Source organism: Balaenoptera acutorostrata, chromosome 14 (genome assembly GCF_949987535.1).
Source record: "Balaenoptera acutorostrata chromosome 14, mBalAcu1.1, whole genome shotgun sequence".
In the NCBI taxonomy this organism is placed as follows: Eukaryota; Metazoa; Chordata; class Mammalia; order Artiodactyla; family Balaenopteridae; genus Balaenoptera; species Balaenoptera acutorostrata.
The window spans coordinates 52294892-52311347 of NC_080077.1; the positions used below are offsets into that span (position 1 = coordinate 52294892).

Below are 16456 nucleotides of genomic sequence, written 5' to 3' on the forward strand. Positions count from 1 at the left end.
ATTCTCTTCCTTCATCACAGATAAGTGGTGAAGCTTAAATGAGATGTGTGAATCACCTGTTTTTTTTTAATAACACTTTTAAAAAACAGTCTAACATCTTTAAAGACATTATTTTGCAATAATTATATTATCTCCATCGTGGTGTAGGGGAAATGTGAATCCATTGACTAGAAAATAGGGGTAGGCAAACTTCCTATAAAAGGCAGAATAGTAAATATTTTAGGCTTTGCAAGCCATATACGGTGTCTGTTACATTTTCTTTCTCTTTTTTTTTTTTAATAGTAATCTTTTATTTATTTATTTATTTTTATAATTATTTTTGGCTGTGTTGGGTCTTCGTTTCTGTGCGAGGGCTTTCCCCAGTTGCGGCAAGCGGGGGCCACCCTTCATCGTGGTGCGTGGGCCTCTTCACTATCGCAGCCTCTCCTGTTGCGGCGCACAGGCTCCAGACGCACAGGCTCAGTAGTTGTGGCTCACGGGCCCAGCCGCTCCGCGGCATGTGGGATCCTCCCAGACCAGGGCCCGAACCCGTGTCCCCTGCACTAGCAGGCAGACTCTCAACCACTGCGCCACCAGGGAAGCCCCTCTTTTTCTTTTTTTTAATGACCTTTTACAAATATAAAAATCTTCCTCTTCTCACTGGCCATACAAAAGCAGATGGGCCAGATTTGCCCTGTGCAAGCTGTGGTTTGCTGACCCCTGGACTAGATAATAAAATTAAAGCCATAAGAGATAATGTATTAAATCAATTTATAAAACTGATAAAATCAGGAACAGAATTTAAATACTCATACTTCATTCAGTATACCATTCTACATCTATGAAACATCTCTACCTTACCTGAAATTCATCGAAACATAAGAGACATGCTTCTTCACTGATTTCTTCAGCTATAGGAGCTATTGGATCGTATGATTTAGCCATAAATCCTGGTTTCCTTTTTGGCAAACTCTGTTTAAGGCGGTGTATTCCTTAAATGGATGAAATTAAACACAAATCAAATATTGTATTAACAGTACATTTTAGATAACTAAAACATATTTTTAAAATCTCTAAATGAAACACAGTGTGAACATAAAAATGAAGTTTAAATTTCACATACAAACAAATATGATTATTGAGGTTGGTTGCAGTTTCTCTACCTCAAAATAAGTTGTTCACGTATTACTATATTCCCATGGTTGTAATGACACTTTGTGGTCATTCCATCTCCACTCTTCAATCACTTCAGAGATGACAAAGTGATAGAATAGATGATTAGATTGTGACTGATGGATCAACACACGGATCTTAGCCCTGAGGATTTCAGAGATGCAGGCAAAGGAGGTGATCCTGCCCTCTATGTCTAGCATATCTAATCAGGATGTTCCCTTGTTTCCAGCCAGTCCCACTTGGTTCACTATATGTTACTAAATGCTGAAAGTATTCTAAGAAAAGTACAATATTCCTGCCCGGAGAAGGTTACAGTATAGCTAGTAAACAAATAATGCAAAGATGAAATAACATAACCCTGACAAAGAAATAAAGCATACATACAAGAACAAACTGAATGCTTACATGCTAAGGTGACACAGAGGAAAAGGCCTAATCAAGAATAACTTTGTGAAACAGGTGAGGCTTAAACATTTCTTATTGATCCTTAGTAGAAAGAGAAAATGCCTGACCTTCATAGAGTAACCTCTGTTCTCTGATTTGGAAGTAATGAATTTGTCTCTAGGACCAACTCTGGACACATTACTAATTGCTTCAATATAGCACAAAACAAATGAAACCAAATAAAATCTTACTTTTAGCAAAAATCTTATTTTTTTAAAGATTAAGAACTTTAAGATGAGAAAAATTATTTTGTAGTGTTTGTCCATTTAAAAATCACTTCTTTCAGATCATTAACTTACTTTTGTGAACATCTAGCATGAAACCATGAAAATGAACCCGTTTTTTCCTCTTCATTTCCACATAAGCATAAAACATGTCCATCACCATTGTTTTCCCTGTACCTTAAAAAAAACCAACAACTATTAAACAGTATGTACTGATTGCTCTAATGATTGTTCATTAGCTTTGGGATAATGAAACCACACTCTGCTACTGGAAAGCTTAAGACTATGTTAACTTTTTTAAAAGCAGTGTTTATTTCTTATGCTAAAGTACCTAAAAATAAAATATTGATATTATTCTTTTCTGTTAAAATCCTGTTTTTAGGAAATACAACATTTAGTTAGCACTCCAGGGACTATCTCCTCCAGAGAACTATGCTTTTAAACTGGCAAGATTTACAGATTATTCATTCTTCAGTTTCTCTTCCAAAAGGCACAGTATAAATAAAATAACTTTAATTAAGTAATTATTTATTGGGCCATTACAAAGGATGAGGAACTGTCTTAGGCACTATAGGAAAATTTACCAGTGAAAAATAAGAAAATACAGATTAGCACCTAACATAAACACTGAAAATAAATAATAGATGTTACAGCTGGAGAATTGCCAATTATGACACTTTTTTCAAAAAAAATTTATTTATTTGTTTATTTATTTTTGGCTGCATTGGGTCTTCGTTGCTGAGCGCGGGCTTTCTCCAGTTGCGGTGAGCAGGGGCTACTCTTCCTTGCAGTGTGCGGGCTTCTCATTGCGGTGGCTTCTCTTGTCGTGGAGCACGGGCTCTAGGTGCGTGGGCTTCAGTAGTTGTGGCACACGGGCTCAGTAGTTGTGGAACATGGGCTCAGTAGTTGTGGCTTGCAGGCTCTAGAGCGCAGGTTCAGTAGTTGTAGTGCATGGGCTTAGTTGCTCCATGGCTTGTGGGATCTTCCCCCACTAGGGCTCAAACCTGTGTCACCTGCACTGGCAGGGGGATTCTTAACCACTACGCCACCAGGGAAGTCCTATAACACTTTTTTAAAAAGCTGAGAATACTGGCTATCAAAATAAGGCTTACTTAAAGAAATTCAGATACAGTTAACCCTTATAATTAAATTATCTAATTTTCAGCACTCAAACTGTTAATCACTACGATCACATTAGTAATCGAATCATCAACAGCCTGAGCATTTCACAAGGAATGCACAGGAAGCCTATTCCCTCACAGAAAGCCCAGAGCTTTGGGGACACTGACAGTGGTCAAGTTTGGTTCACACCCAGCATTACCCAGCAGGCAGGCCAGGGGATGTTGGTCTTGCCTCTCATCTTCACTGCTTCCTCCACCACCACCTTACCAAAGCGTCCAGGCTCTCCTTGCAGGAGCTGCAATTATTATTATTATTATTATTTTTAATCAGTCATCAATTTTATAGACATCAGTGTATACATGTCAATCCCAATCGCCCAATTCAGCACACCACCATACCCATCCCACCGCAGTTTTCCCCCCTTGGTGTCCATACGCTTGTTCTCTACATCTGTGTCTCAACTTCTGCCCTGCAAACGGGTTCATCTGTACCATTTTTCTAGGTTCCACATACGTGCGTTAATATACGATATTTGTTTTTCTCTTTCTGACTTACTTCACTCTGTATGACAGTCTCTAGATCTATCCACATCTCAACAAATGACTCAATTTCGTTTCTTTTTATGGCTGAGTAATATTCCATAGTACATATATACCACAACTTCTTTATCCATTCGTCTGTCGATGGGCATTTAGGTTGCTTCCATGACCTGGCTATTGTAAATAGTGAGTGCTGCAATGAACACTGGGGTGCATGTGTCCTTTTGAATTATGGTTTTCTCTGGGTATATGCCCAGTAGTGGGATTGCTGGATCATATGGTAATCCTATTTTTAGTTTTTTAAGGAACCTCCATACTGTTCTCCATAGTGGCTGTATCAATTTACATTCCCACCAACAGTGCAAGAGGGTTCCCTTTTCTCCACACCCTCTCCAGCATTTGTTGTTTGTAGATTTTCTGATGATGCCCATTCTAACAGGAGTGAGGTGATACCTCATTGTAGTTTTGATTTGCATTTCTCTAATAATTAGTGATGTTGAGCATCTTTTCATGTGCTTCGTGGCCGCCTGTATGTCTTCTTTGGAGAAATGTCTATTTAGGTCTTCTGCCCATTTTTGGATTGGGGTGTTTGTTTCTTTGATATTGAGCTGAATGAGCTGTTTATATATTTTGGAGATTAATCCTTTGTCCGTTGATTCATTTGCAAATATTTTCTCCCATTCTGAGGGTTGTCTTTTCGTCTTGTTTATGGTTTCCTTTGCTGTGCAAAAGCTTTGAAGTTTCATTAGGTCCCATTTGTTTATTTTTGTTTTTATTTCCATTACTCTAGGAGGTGGATCAAAAAAGATCTTGCTGTGATTTATGTCAAAGAGTGTTCTTCCTATGTTTTCCTCTAAGAGTTTTATAGTGTCTGGTCTTACATTTAGGTCTCGAATCCATTTTGAGTTTATTTTTGTGTATGGTGTTAGGGAGTGTTCTAATTTCATTCTTTTACATGTAGCTGTCCAGTTTTCCCAGCACCACTTATTGAAGAGACTGTCTTTTCTCCATTGTATATCTTTGCCTCCTTTGTCATAGATTAGTTGACCATAGGTGCGTGGGTTAATCTCTGGGCTTTCTATCTTGTTCCATTGATCTATGTTTCTGTTTTTGTGCCAGTACCATATTGTCTTGATTACTGTAGCTTTGTAGTATAGTCTGAAGTCAGGGAGTCTGATTCCTCCACCTCTGTTTTTTCCCTCAAGATTGCTTTGGCTATTCGGGGTCTTCTGTGTCTCCATACAAATTTTAAGATGATTTGTTCTAGTTCTGTAAAAAATGCCATTGGTAATTTGATAGAGATTGCATTGAATCTGTAGATTGCTTTGGGTAATATAGTCATTTTCACAATATTGATTCTTCCAATCCAAGAACATGGCATATCTCTCCATCTGTTGGTATCATCTGTAATTTCTTTCATCAGTGTCTTATAGTTTTCTGCATACAGGTCTTTTGTCTCCCAAGGTAGGTTTATTCCTAGGTATTTTATTCTTTTTGTTGCAATGGTAAATGGGAGTGTTTCCATAATTTCTCTTTCAGATTTTTCATCATTAGTGTATAGGAATGCAAGAGATTTCTGTGCATTAATTTTGTATCCTGCAACTTTACCAAATTCATTGATTAGCTCTAGTAGTTTTCTGGTGGCATTTTTAGGATTCTCTATGTATAGTATCATGTCATCTGCAAACAGTGACAGTTTTACTTCTTCTTTTCCAATTTGTATTCCTTTTATTTCTTTTTCTTCTCTGATTGCCGTGGCTAGGACTTCCAGAACTATGTTGAATAATAGTGGTGAGAGTGGACATCCTTGTCTCGTTCCTGATCTTAGAGGAAATGCTTTCAGTTTTTCACCGTTGAGAATGATGTTTGTTGTGGGTTTGTTGTATATGGGCTTTATTATGTTGAGGTAGGTTCCCTCTATGCCCACTTTCTGGAGAGTTTTTATCATAAATGGGTGTTGAATTTTGTCAAAAGCTTTTTCTGCATCTATTGAGATGATCATATGGTTTTTATTCTTCAATTTGTTAATATGGTGTATCACATTGATTGATTTGCGTATATTGAAGAATCCTTGCATCCCTGGGATAAATCCCACTTGAACGTGGTGTATGATCCTTTTAATGTGTTGTTGGATTCTGTTTGCTTGTATTTTGTTGAGGATTTTTGCATCTGTATTCATCAGTGATATTGGTCTGTAATTTTCTTTTTTTGTAGTGTCTTTGTCTGGTTTTGGTATCAGGGTGATGGTGGCCTCATAGAATGAGTTTGGGAGTGTTCCTTCCTCTGCAATTTTTTGGAAAGAGTTTGAGAAGGATGGGTGTTAGCTCTTCTCTAAATGTTTGATAGAATTCACCTGTGAAGCCATCTGGTCCTGGACTTTTGTTCATTGGAAGATTTTTAATCACAGTTTCAATTTCATTACTTGTGATTGGTCTGTTCATATTTTCTGTTTCTTCCTGGTTCAGTCTTGGAAGGTTATACCTTTCTAAGAATCTGTCCATTTCTTCCAGGTTGTCCATTGTATTGACATAGAGTTGCTTGTAGTAGTCTCTTAGGATGCTTTGTATTTCTGCAGTGTCTGTTGTAACTTCTCCTTTTCCATTTCTAATTTTATTGATTTGAGTCCTCTCCCTCTTTTTCTTGATGAATCTGGCTAATGGCTTATCAATTTTGTTTATCTTCTCGAAGAACCAGCTTTTACTTTTATTGATCTTTGCTATTGTTTTCTTTGTTTCTATTTCATTTATTTCTGCTCTGATCTTTATGATTTCTTTCCTTCTGCTAACTTTGGGTTTTGTTTGTTCTTCTTTCTCTAGTTCCTTTAGGTGTCAGGTTAGATTGTTTACTTGAGATTTTTCTTGTTTCTTTAGGTAGGCTTGTATAGCTATAAACTTCCCTCTTAGAATTGCTTTTGCTGCATCCCATAGGTTTTGGATCATCGTGTTTTCATTGTCATTTGTCTCTAGGTATTTTTTGATTTCCTCTTTGATTTCTTCAGTGATCTCTTGGTTATTTAGTAACGTATTGTTTAGCCTCTATGTGTTTGTGCTTTTCACGTTTTTTTCCTTGTAATTCATTTCTAATCTCATAGAATAGTGGTCAGAAAAGATGCTTGATATGATTTCAATTTTCTTAAATTTACTGACACTTGATTTGTGACCCAAGATGTGATCTATCCTGGAGAATGTTCTGTGCACACTTGAGAAGAAAGTGTAATCTGCTGTTTTTGGAGGGAATGTCCTATAAATATCAATTAAATCTATCTGGTCTATTGTGTCATTTAAAGCTTCTGTTTCCTTATTTATTTTCACTTTGGATGATCTGTCCATTGGTGTAAGTAAGGTGTTAAAGTCCCCCACTATTATTGTGCTACTGTCAATTTCCTCTTTTATAGCTGTTAGCAGTTGCCTTATGTATTGAGGTGCTCCTATGTTGGGTGCATATATATTTATAATTGTTATATCTTCTTCTTGGATTGATTCCTTTTTTTTTTTTTTTAATGTCTGAAACATTTATATTAACATATTTCCATACATATTTCCATACAAATATAAGATTTTTAGAAATTTCATGTAATGTCTGAAACATTTATATTAACATATTTCCATATATATTTCCATACAAATACAAATATAAGATTTTTAGAAATTTCATGTAATGTCTGAAACATTTATATTAACATATTTCCATACATATTTCCATACAAATACAAATATAAGATTTTTAGAAATTTCATGTAATGTCTGAAACATTTATATTAACATATTTCCATACAAATAACCCAATGAAAGTTTAGTATTAGTTGTTTTGTTTGTTTTTTTATACTGCAGGTTCTTATTAGGCATCAGTTTTATGCACATCAGTGTATACATGTCAATCCCAATCACCCAATTCAGCACACCACCATCCCCACCTCACCGCCGTTTTCCCCCCTTGGTGTCCATATGTCCATTCTCTACATCTGCGTCTCAACTTCTGCCCTGCAAACTGGCTCATCTGTACCATTTTTCTAGGTTCCACATACATGCATTAATATACGATATTTGTTTTTCTCTTTCTGACTTACTTCACTCTGTATGACAGTCTCTAGATCCATCCACGTCTCAACAAATGACTCAATTTCGTTCCTTTTTATGGCTGAGTAATATTCCATTGTATATATGTACCACAACTTCTATATCCATTCATCTGTTGATGGGCATTTAGGTTGCTTCCATGACCTGGCTATTGTAAATAGTGCTGCAATGAACATTCGGGTGCATGTGTCTTTTTGAATTACGGTTTTCTCTGGGTATATGCCCAGTAGTGGGATTGCTGGGTCATATGGTAATTCTATTTTTAGTTTTTTAAGGAACCTCCATATTGTTCTCCATAGCGGCTGTATCAATTTACATTCCCACCAACAGTGCAAGAGGGTTCCCTTTTCTCCACACCCTCTCCAGCATTTGTTGTTTGTAGATTTTCTGATGATGCCCATTCTAACAGGAGTGAGGTGATACCTCATTGTAGTTTTGATTTGCATTTCTCTAATAATTAGTGATGTTGAGCATCTTTTCATGTGCTTCGTGGCCGTCTGTATGTCTTCTTTGGAGAAATGTCTATTTAGGTCTTCTGCCCATTTTTGGATTGGGGTGTTTGTTTCTTTGATATTGAGCTGAATGAGCTGCTTATATATTTTGGAGATTAATCCTTTGTCCGTTGATTCATTTGCAAATATTTTCTCCCATTCTGAGGGTTGTCTTTTCGTCTTGTTTATGGTTTCCTTTGCTGTGTAAAAGCTTTGAAGTTTCATTAGGTCCCACTTGTTTATTTTTGTTTTTATTTCCATTACTCTAGGAGGTGGATCAAAAAAGATCTTGCTGTGATTTATGTCAAAGAGTGTTCTTCCTATGTTTTCCTCTAAGAGTTTTATAGTGTCCAGTCTTATATTTAGGTCTCTAATCCATTTTGAGTTTATTTTTGTGTATGGTGTTAGGGAGTATTCTAATTTCATTCTTTTACATGTAGCTGTCCAGTTTTCCCAGCACCACTTATTGAAGAGACTGTCTTTTCTCCATTGTATATCTTTGCCTCCTTTGTCATACATTAGTTGACCATAGGTGCGTGGGTTAATCTCTGGGCTTTCTATCTTGTTCCATTGATATATGCTTCTGTTTTTGTGCCAGTACCATATTGTCTTGATTACTGTAGCTTTGTAGTATAGTCTGAAGTCAGGGAGTCTGATTCCTCCAGCTCCATTTTTTTGCCTCAAGACTGCTTTGGCTATTCGGGGTCTTTTGTGTCTCCATACAAATTTTAAGATGATTTGTTCTAGTTCCGTAAAAAATGCCATTGGTAATTTGATAGGGATTGCATTGAATCTGTAGATTGCTTTGGGTAGTATAGTCATTTTCACAATGTTGATTCTTCCAATCCAAGAACATGGTATATCTCTCCATCTGTTGGTATCATCTTTAATTTCTTTCATCAGTGTCTTATAGTTTTCTGCATACAGGTCTTTTGTCACCCTAGGTAGGTTTATTCCTAGGTATTTTATTCTTTTTGTTGCAATGGTAAATGGGAGTGTTTCCATAATTTCTCTTTCAGATTTTTCATCATTAGTGTATAGGAATGCAAGAGATTTCTGTGCATTAATTTTGTAACCTGCAACTTTACCATATTCATTAATTAGCTCTAGCAGGTTTCTGGTGGCAGTTTTAGGATTCTCTATGTATAGTATCATGTCATCCGCAAACAGTGACAGTTTTACTTCTTCTTTTCCAATTTGTATTCCTTTTATTTCTTTTTCTTCTCTGATTGCCGTGGCTAGGACTTCCAGAACTATGTTGAATAATAGTGGTGAGAGTGGACATCCTTGTCTCGTTCCTGATCTTAGAGGAAATGCTTTCAGTTTTTCACCATTGAGAATGATGTTTGCTGTGGGTTTGTCATATATGGCCTTTATTATGTTGAGGTAGGTTCCCTCTATGCCCACTTTCTGGAGAGTTTTTATCATAAATGGGTGTTGAATTTTGTCAAAAGCTTTTTCTGCATCTATTGAGATGATCATATGGTTTTTATTCTTCAATTTGTTAATATGGTGTATCACATTGATTGATTTGCGTATACTGAAGAATCCTTGCATCCCTGGGATAAATCCCACTTGATCGTGGTGTATGATCCTTTTAATGTGTTGTTGGATTCTGTTTGCTAGTATTTTGTTGAGGATTTTTGCATCTATATTCATCAGTGATATTGGTCTGTAATTTTCTTTTTTTGTAGTGTCTTTGTCTGGTTTTGGTATCAGGGTGATGGTGGCCTCATAGAATGAGTTTGGGAGTGTTCCTTCCTCTGCAATTTTTTGGAAAGAGTTTGAGAAGGATGGGTGTTAGCTCTTCTCTAAATGTTTGATAGAATTCACCTGTGAAGCCATCTGGTCCTGGACTTTTGTTCATTGGAAGATTTTTAATCACAGTTTCAATTTCATTACTTGTGATTGGTCTGTTCATATTTTCTGTTTCTTCCTGGTTCAGTCTTGGAAGGTTATACCTTTCTAAGAATCTGTCCATTTCTTCCAGGTTGTCCATTGTATTGACATAGAGTTGCTTGTAGTAGTCTCTTAGGATGCTTTGTATTTCTGCAGTGTCTGTTGTAACTTCTCCTTTTCCATTTCTAATTTTATTGATTTGAGTCCTCTCCCTCTTTTTCTTGATGAATCTGGCTAATGGCTTATCAATTTTGTTTATCTTCTCGAAGAACCAGCTTTTACTTTTATTGATCTTTGCTATTGTTTTCTTTGTTTCTATTTCATTTATTTCTGCTCTGATCTTTATGATTTCTTTCCTTCTGCTAACTTTGGGTTTTGTTTGTTCTTCTTTCTCTAGTTTCTTTAGGTGTAAGGTTAGATTGTTTACTTGAGATTTTTCTTGTTTCTTTAGGTAGGCTTGTATAGCTATAAACTTCCCTCTTAGAACCGCTTTTGCTGCGTCCCATAGGTTTTGGGTCGTCGTGTTTTCATTGTCATTTGTCTCTAGGTATTTTTTTATTTCCTGTTTGATTTCTTCAGTGATCTCTTAGTTATTTAGTAACGTATTGTTTAGCCTCCATGTGTTTGTCTTTTTTACGTTTTTTTCCCTGTAATTCATTTCTAATCTCATAGCGTTGTGGTCAGAAAAGATGCTTGATATGATTTCAATTTTCTTAAATTTACTGAGGCTTGATTTGTGACCCAAGATGTGATCTATCCTGGAGAATGTTCTGTGCGCACTTGAAAAGAAAGTGTAATCTGCTGTTTTTGGATGGAATGTCCTATAAATATCAATTAAATCTGGTCTATTGTGTCATTTAAAGCTTCTGTTTCCTTATTTATTTTCATTTTGGATGATCTGTCCATTGGTGTAAGTGAGGTGTTAAAGTCCCCCACTATTATTGTGTTACTGTAGATTTCCTCTTTTATAGCTGTTAGCAGTTGCCTTATGTATTGAGGTGCTCCTATGTTGGGTGCATATATATTTATAATTGTTATATCTTCTTCTTGGATTGATCCCTGGATCATTATGTAGTGTCCTTCCTTGTCTCTTGTAACATTCTTTATTTTAAAGTCTATTTTTTCTGATATGAGTATAGCTACTCCAGCTTTCTTTTGATTTCCATTTGCATGGAATATCTTTTTCCATCCCCTCACTTTCAGTCTGTATGTGTCCCTAGATCTGAAGTGGGTCTCTTGTAGACAGCATATAGATGGGTCTTGTTTTTGTATCCATTCAGCCAGTCTATGTCTTTTGGTTGGGGCATTTAATCCATTCACGTTTAAGGTAATTATCGATATGTATGTTCCTATGACCATTTTCTTAATTGTTTTGGGTTTGTTTTTGTAGGTCCTTTTCTTCTCTTGTGTTTCCCACTTAGAGAAGTTCCTTTAGCATTTGTTGTAGAGCTGGTTTGGTGGTGCTGAATTCTCTTAGCTTTTGCTTGTCTGTAAAGCTTTTGATTTCTCCATCAAATCTAAATGAGATCCTTGCTGGGTAGAGTAATCTTGGTTGTAGGTTCTTCCCTTTCATCACTTTAAGTATATCATGCCACTCCCTTCTGGCTTGCAGAGTTTCTGCTGAGAAATCATCTGTTAACCTTATGGGAGTTCCCTTGTATGTTATTTGTCGTTTTTCCCTTGCTGCTTTCAGTAATTTTTCTTTGTCTTTAATTTTTGCCATTTTGATTACTATGTGTCTCGGCGTGTTTCTCCTTGGGTTTATTCTGTATGGGACTCTCTGCGCTTCCTGGACTTGGGTGGCTATTTCCTTTCCCATGTTAGGGAAGTTTTCGACTATAATCTCTTCAAATATTTTCTCTGGTCCTTTCTCTCTCTCTTCTCCTTCTGGGACCCCTATAATGCAAATGTTGTTGCGTTTAATGTTGTCCCAGAGGTCTCTTAGGCTGTCTTCATTTCTTTTCATTCTTTTTTCTTTAGTCTGTTCCGCAGTAGTGAATTCCACCATTCTGTCTTCCAGGTCACTTATCCGTTCTTCTGCCTCAGTTATTCTGCTATTGATTCCTTCTAGTGTAGTTTTCATTTCAGTTATTGTATTGGTCATCTCTGTTTGTTTGTTCTTTAATTCTTCTAGGTCTTTGTTAATCATTTCTTGCATCTTCTCAATCTTTGCCTCCATTCTTATTCCGAGGTCCTGGATCATCTTCACTATCATTATTCTGAATTCTTTTTCTGGAAGGTTGCCTATCTCCACTTCATTTAGTTGTTTTTCTGGGGTTTTTTCTTGTTCCTTCATCTGGTACATAGCCCTCTGCCTTTTTATCTTCTCTGTCTTTCTGTAACTGTGGTTTTTGGTCCACAGGCTGCAGGATTGTAGTTTTTCTTGCTTCTGTTGTCTGCCCTCTGGTGGTTGAGGCTATCTACTTGGATTGATTCCTTGATCATTATGTAGTGTCCTTCCTTGTCTCTTGTAACATTCTTTATTTTAAAGTCTATTTTATCTGATATGAGTATAGCTACTCCAGCTTTCTTTTGATTTCCATTTGCATGGAATATCTTTTTCCATCCCCTCACTTTCAGTCTGTATGTGTCCCTAGGTCTGAAGTGGGTCTCTTGTAGACAGCATATAGATGGGTCTTGTTTTTGTATCCATTCAGCAAGCCTGTGTCTTTTGGTTGGAGCATTTAATCCATTCATGTTTAAGGTAATTATTGATATGTATGTTCCTATGACCATTTTCTTAATTGTTTTGGGTTTGTTTTTGTAGGTCCTTTTCTTCTCTTGTGTTTCCCCTTAGAGAAGTTCCTTTAGCATTTGTTGTAGAGCTGGTTTGCTGGTGCTGAATTCTCTTAGCTTTTGCTTGTCTGTAAAGCTTTTGATTTCTCCATCAAATCTAAATGAGATCCTTGCCGGGTAGAGTAATCTTGGTTGTAGGTTCTTCCCTTTCATCACTTTAAGTATATCATGCCACTCCCTTCTGGCTTGTAGAGTTTCTGCTGAGAAATCAGCTGTTAACCTTATGGGAGTTCCCTTGTATGTTATTTGTTATTTTTCCCTTGCTGCTTTCAATAATTTTTCTTTGTCTTTAATTTTTGCCACTTTGATTACTATGTGTCTCGGTGTGTTTCTCCTTGGGTTTATCCTGTATGGGACTCTCTGCGCTTCCTGGACTTGGGTGGCTATTTCCTTTCCCATGTTAGGGAAGTTTTCGACTATAATCTGTTCAAATATTTTCTCGGGTTCTTTCTCTCTCTCTTCTCCTTCTGGGACCCCTATAATGCGAATGTTGTTGCGTTTAATGTTGTCTCAGAGGTCTCTTAGGCTGTCTTCTTTTCTTTTCATTCTTTTTTCTTTATTCTGTTCCACAGCAGTGAATTCCACCATTCTGTCTTCCAGGTCACTTATCCGTTCTTCTGCCTCAGTTATTCTGCTATTGATTCCTTCTAGTGTAGTTTTCATTTCGGTTATTGTATTGTTCATCTCTGTTTGTTTGTTCTTTAATTCTTCTAGGTCTTTGTTAAACATTTCTTGCATCTTCTTGATCTTTGCCTCCATTCTTATTCCGAGGTCCTGGATCATCTTCACTATCATTATTCTGAATTCTTTTTCTGGAAGGTTGCCTATGTCCACTTCATTTAGTTGTTTTTCTGGGGTTTTATCTTGTTCCTTCATCTGGTATATAGCCCTCTGCCTTTTCATCTTGTCTATCTTTCTGTGAATGTGGTTTTTGTTCCACAGGCTACAGGATTGTAGTTTTTCTTGCTTCTGTTGTCTGCCCTCTGGTGGTTGAGGCTATCTAAGAGGCTTGATGGGAGGCTCTGGTGGTGGGTAGAGCTGACTGTTGCTGTCAGGAGCTGCAATTATTATACTAACTTCAAAGGCAGCTCAGGAAGCAAGATTTGAGTCTTAAATCTGTTGAGCTTTCCTCCATTCCATAAGATGACTTTGGGCCATGCCATTTGAATTGTCAGAAAGTTTTCTGTATATGAAAATACAATTCACAGGGCCTCCCTGGTGGCTAAGACTCCGCGCTCTCAATGCTAGGGGCCCGGGTTTGATCCCTGGTCAGGGAATTAGATCCCGCATGCAGGCTGCAATGCAGACCCAGTGCAGCCAAATCAATAAATAAATAAATAAAATTTTTTAAAAAAGAAAATACAATTCACCAGACAGATTTTTAATGAGAAGACCATTTAGATTGAAAAGTAATTTTTTGCAAAAATATTCAGCACAAGTCTCTTTATATAGTGAGTGGCAGCAAATTTTATATCATTACATTTACACAAAGAAGTAAATTAATATTAGTTGTTTTGTTTGTTTTTTTATACTGCAGGTTCTTATTAGGCATCAGTTTTATACACATCAGTGTATACATGTCAATCCCAATCGCCCAATTCAGCACATCACCATCCCCACCTCATCGCAGTTTTCCCCCCTTGGTGTCCATATGTCCATTCTCTACATCTGTGTCTCAACTTCTGCCCTGCAAACTGGCTCATCTGTACCATTTTTCTACGTTCCACATACATGCATTAACATACGATATTTGTTTTTCTCTTTCTGACTTACTTCACTCTGTATGACAGTCTCTAGATCCATCCACTTCTCAACAAATGACTCAATTTCGTTCCTTTTTATGGCTGAATAATATTCCATCGTATATATGTACCACAACTTCTTTATCCATTCGTCTGTTGATGGGCATTTAGGTTGCTTCCATGACCTGGCTATTGTAAATAGTGCTGCAATGAACATTCGGGTGCACGTGTCTTTTTGAATTACGGTTTTCTCTGGGTATATGCCCAGTAGTGGGATTGCTGGGTCATATGGTAATTCTATTTTTAGTTTTTTAAGGAACCTCCATATTGTTCTCCATAGCGGCTGTATCAATTTACATTCCCACCAACAGTGCAAGAGGGTTCCCTTTTCTCCACACCCTCTCCAGCATTTGTTGTTTGTAGATTTTCTGATGATGCCCATTCTAACAGGAGTGAGGTGATACCTCATTGTAGTTTTGATTTGCATTTCTCTAATAATTAGTGATGTTGAGCATCTTTTCATGTGCTTCGTGGCCGTCTGTATGTCTTCTTTGGAGAAATGTCTATTTAGGTCTTCTGCCCATTTTTGGATTGGGGTGTTTGTTTCTTTGATATTGAGCTGAATGAGCTGTTTATATATTTTGGAGATTAATCCTTTGTCCGTTGATTCATTTGCAAATATTTTCTCCCATTCTGAGGGTTGTCTTTTCGTCTTGTTTATGGTTTCCTTTGCTGTGCAAAAGCTTTGAAGTTTCATTAGGTCCCACTTGTTTATTTTTGTTTTTATTTCCATTACTCTAGGAGGTGGATCGAAAAAGATCTTGCTGTGATTTATGTCAAAGAGTGTTCTTCCTATGTTTTCCTCTAAGAGTTTTATAGTGTCCAGTCTTATATTTAGGTCTCTAATCCATTTTGAGTTTATTTTTGTGTATGGTGTTAGGGAGTATTCTAATTTCATTCTTTTACATGTGGCTGTCCAGTTTTCCCAGCACCACTTATTGAAGAGACTGTCTTTTCTCCATTGTATATCTTTGCCTCCTTTGTCATAGATTAGTTGACCATAGGTGCGTGGGTTAATCTCTGGGCTTTCTATCTTGTTCCATTGATCTATGTTTCTGTTTTTGTGCCAGTACCATATTGTCTTGATTACTGTAGCTTTGTAGTATAGTCTGAAGTCAGGGAGTCTGATTCCTCCAGCTCCATTTTTTTGCTTCAAGACTGCTTTGGCTATTCGGGGTCTTTTGTGTCTCCATACAAATTTTAAGATGATTTGTTCTAGCTCCGTAAAAAATGCCATTGGTAATTTGATAGGGATTGCATTGAATCTGTAGATTGCTTTGGGTAGTATACTCATTTTCACAATGTTGATTCTTCCAATCCAAGAACATGGTATATCTCTCCATCTGTTGGTATCATCTTTAATTTCTTTCATCAGTGTCTTATAGTTTTCTGCATACAGGTCTTTTGTCTCCCTAGGTAGGTTTATTCCTAGGTATTTTATTCTTTTTGTTGCAATGGTAAATGGGAGTGTTTCCATAATTTCTCTTTCAGATTTTTCATCATTAGTGTATAGGAATGCAAGAGATTTCTGTGCATTAATTTTGTATCCTGCAACTTTACCAAATTCATTGATTAGCTCTAGTAGTTTTCTGGTGGCATTTTTAGGATTCTCTATGTATAGTATCATGTCATCTGCAAACAGTGACAGTTTTACTTCTTCTTTTCCAATTTGTATTCCTTTTATTTCTTTTTCTTCTCTGATTGCCGTGGCTAGGACTTCCAGAACTATGTTGAATAATAGTGGTGAGAGTGGACATCCTTGTCTCGTTCCTGATCTTAGAGGAAATGCTTTCAGTTTTTCACCGTTGAGAATGATGTTTGTTGTGGGTTTGTTGTATATGGGCTTTATTATGTTGAGGTAGGTTCCCTCTATGCCCACTTTCTGGAGAGTTTTTATCATAAATGGGTGTT

At 36.8% G+C, this 16456-nt stretch overlaps 1 protein-coding gene across 4 annotated transcripts in view; it reads right to left on the bottom strand.

Moving 5' to 3' along the window:
* AFG1L (AFG1 like ATPase) overlaps positions 1-16456 on the bottom strand; it is a 232073-nt gene that overhangs the window by 152296 nt on the left and 63321 nt on the right. For all 4 annotated transcript variants that reach the window (XR_009005237.1, XR_009005236.1, XR_009005235.1 and 1 more), the window contains exons 4-5: positions 1896-1997; positions 841-971 (exon numbers count right to left, since the gene is read on the bottom strand). Coding sequence is in view for 1 of the 4 variants with exons in the window: in XM_007198446.2 (XP_007198508.2) it covers positions 841-971; positions 1896-1997 (233 nt within the window). In the remaining 3 variants the exon portion in view is untranslated. The remainder of the gene's footprint in view (positions 1-840; positions 972-1895; positions 1998-16456) is intronic.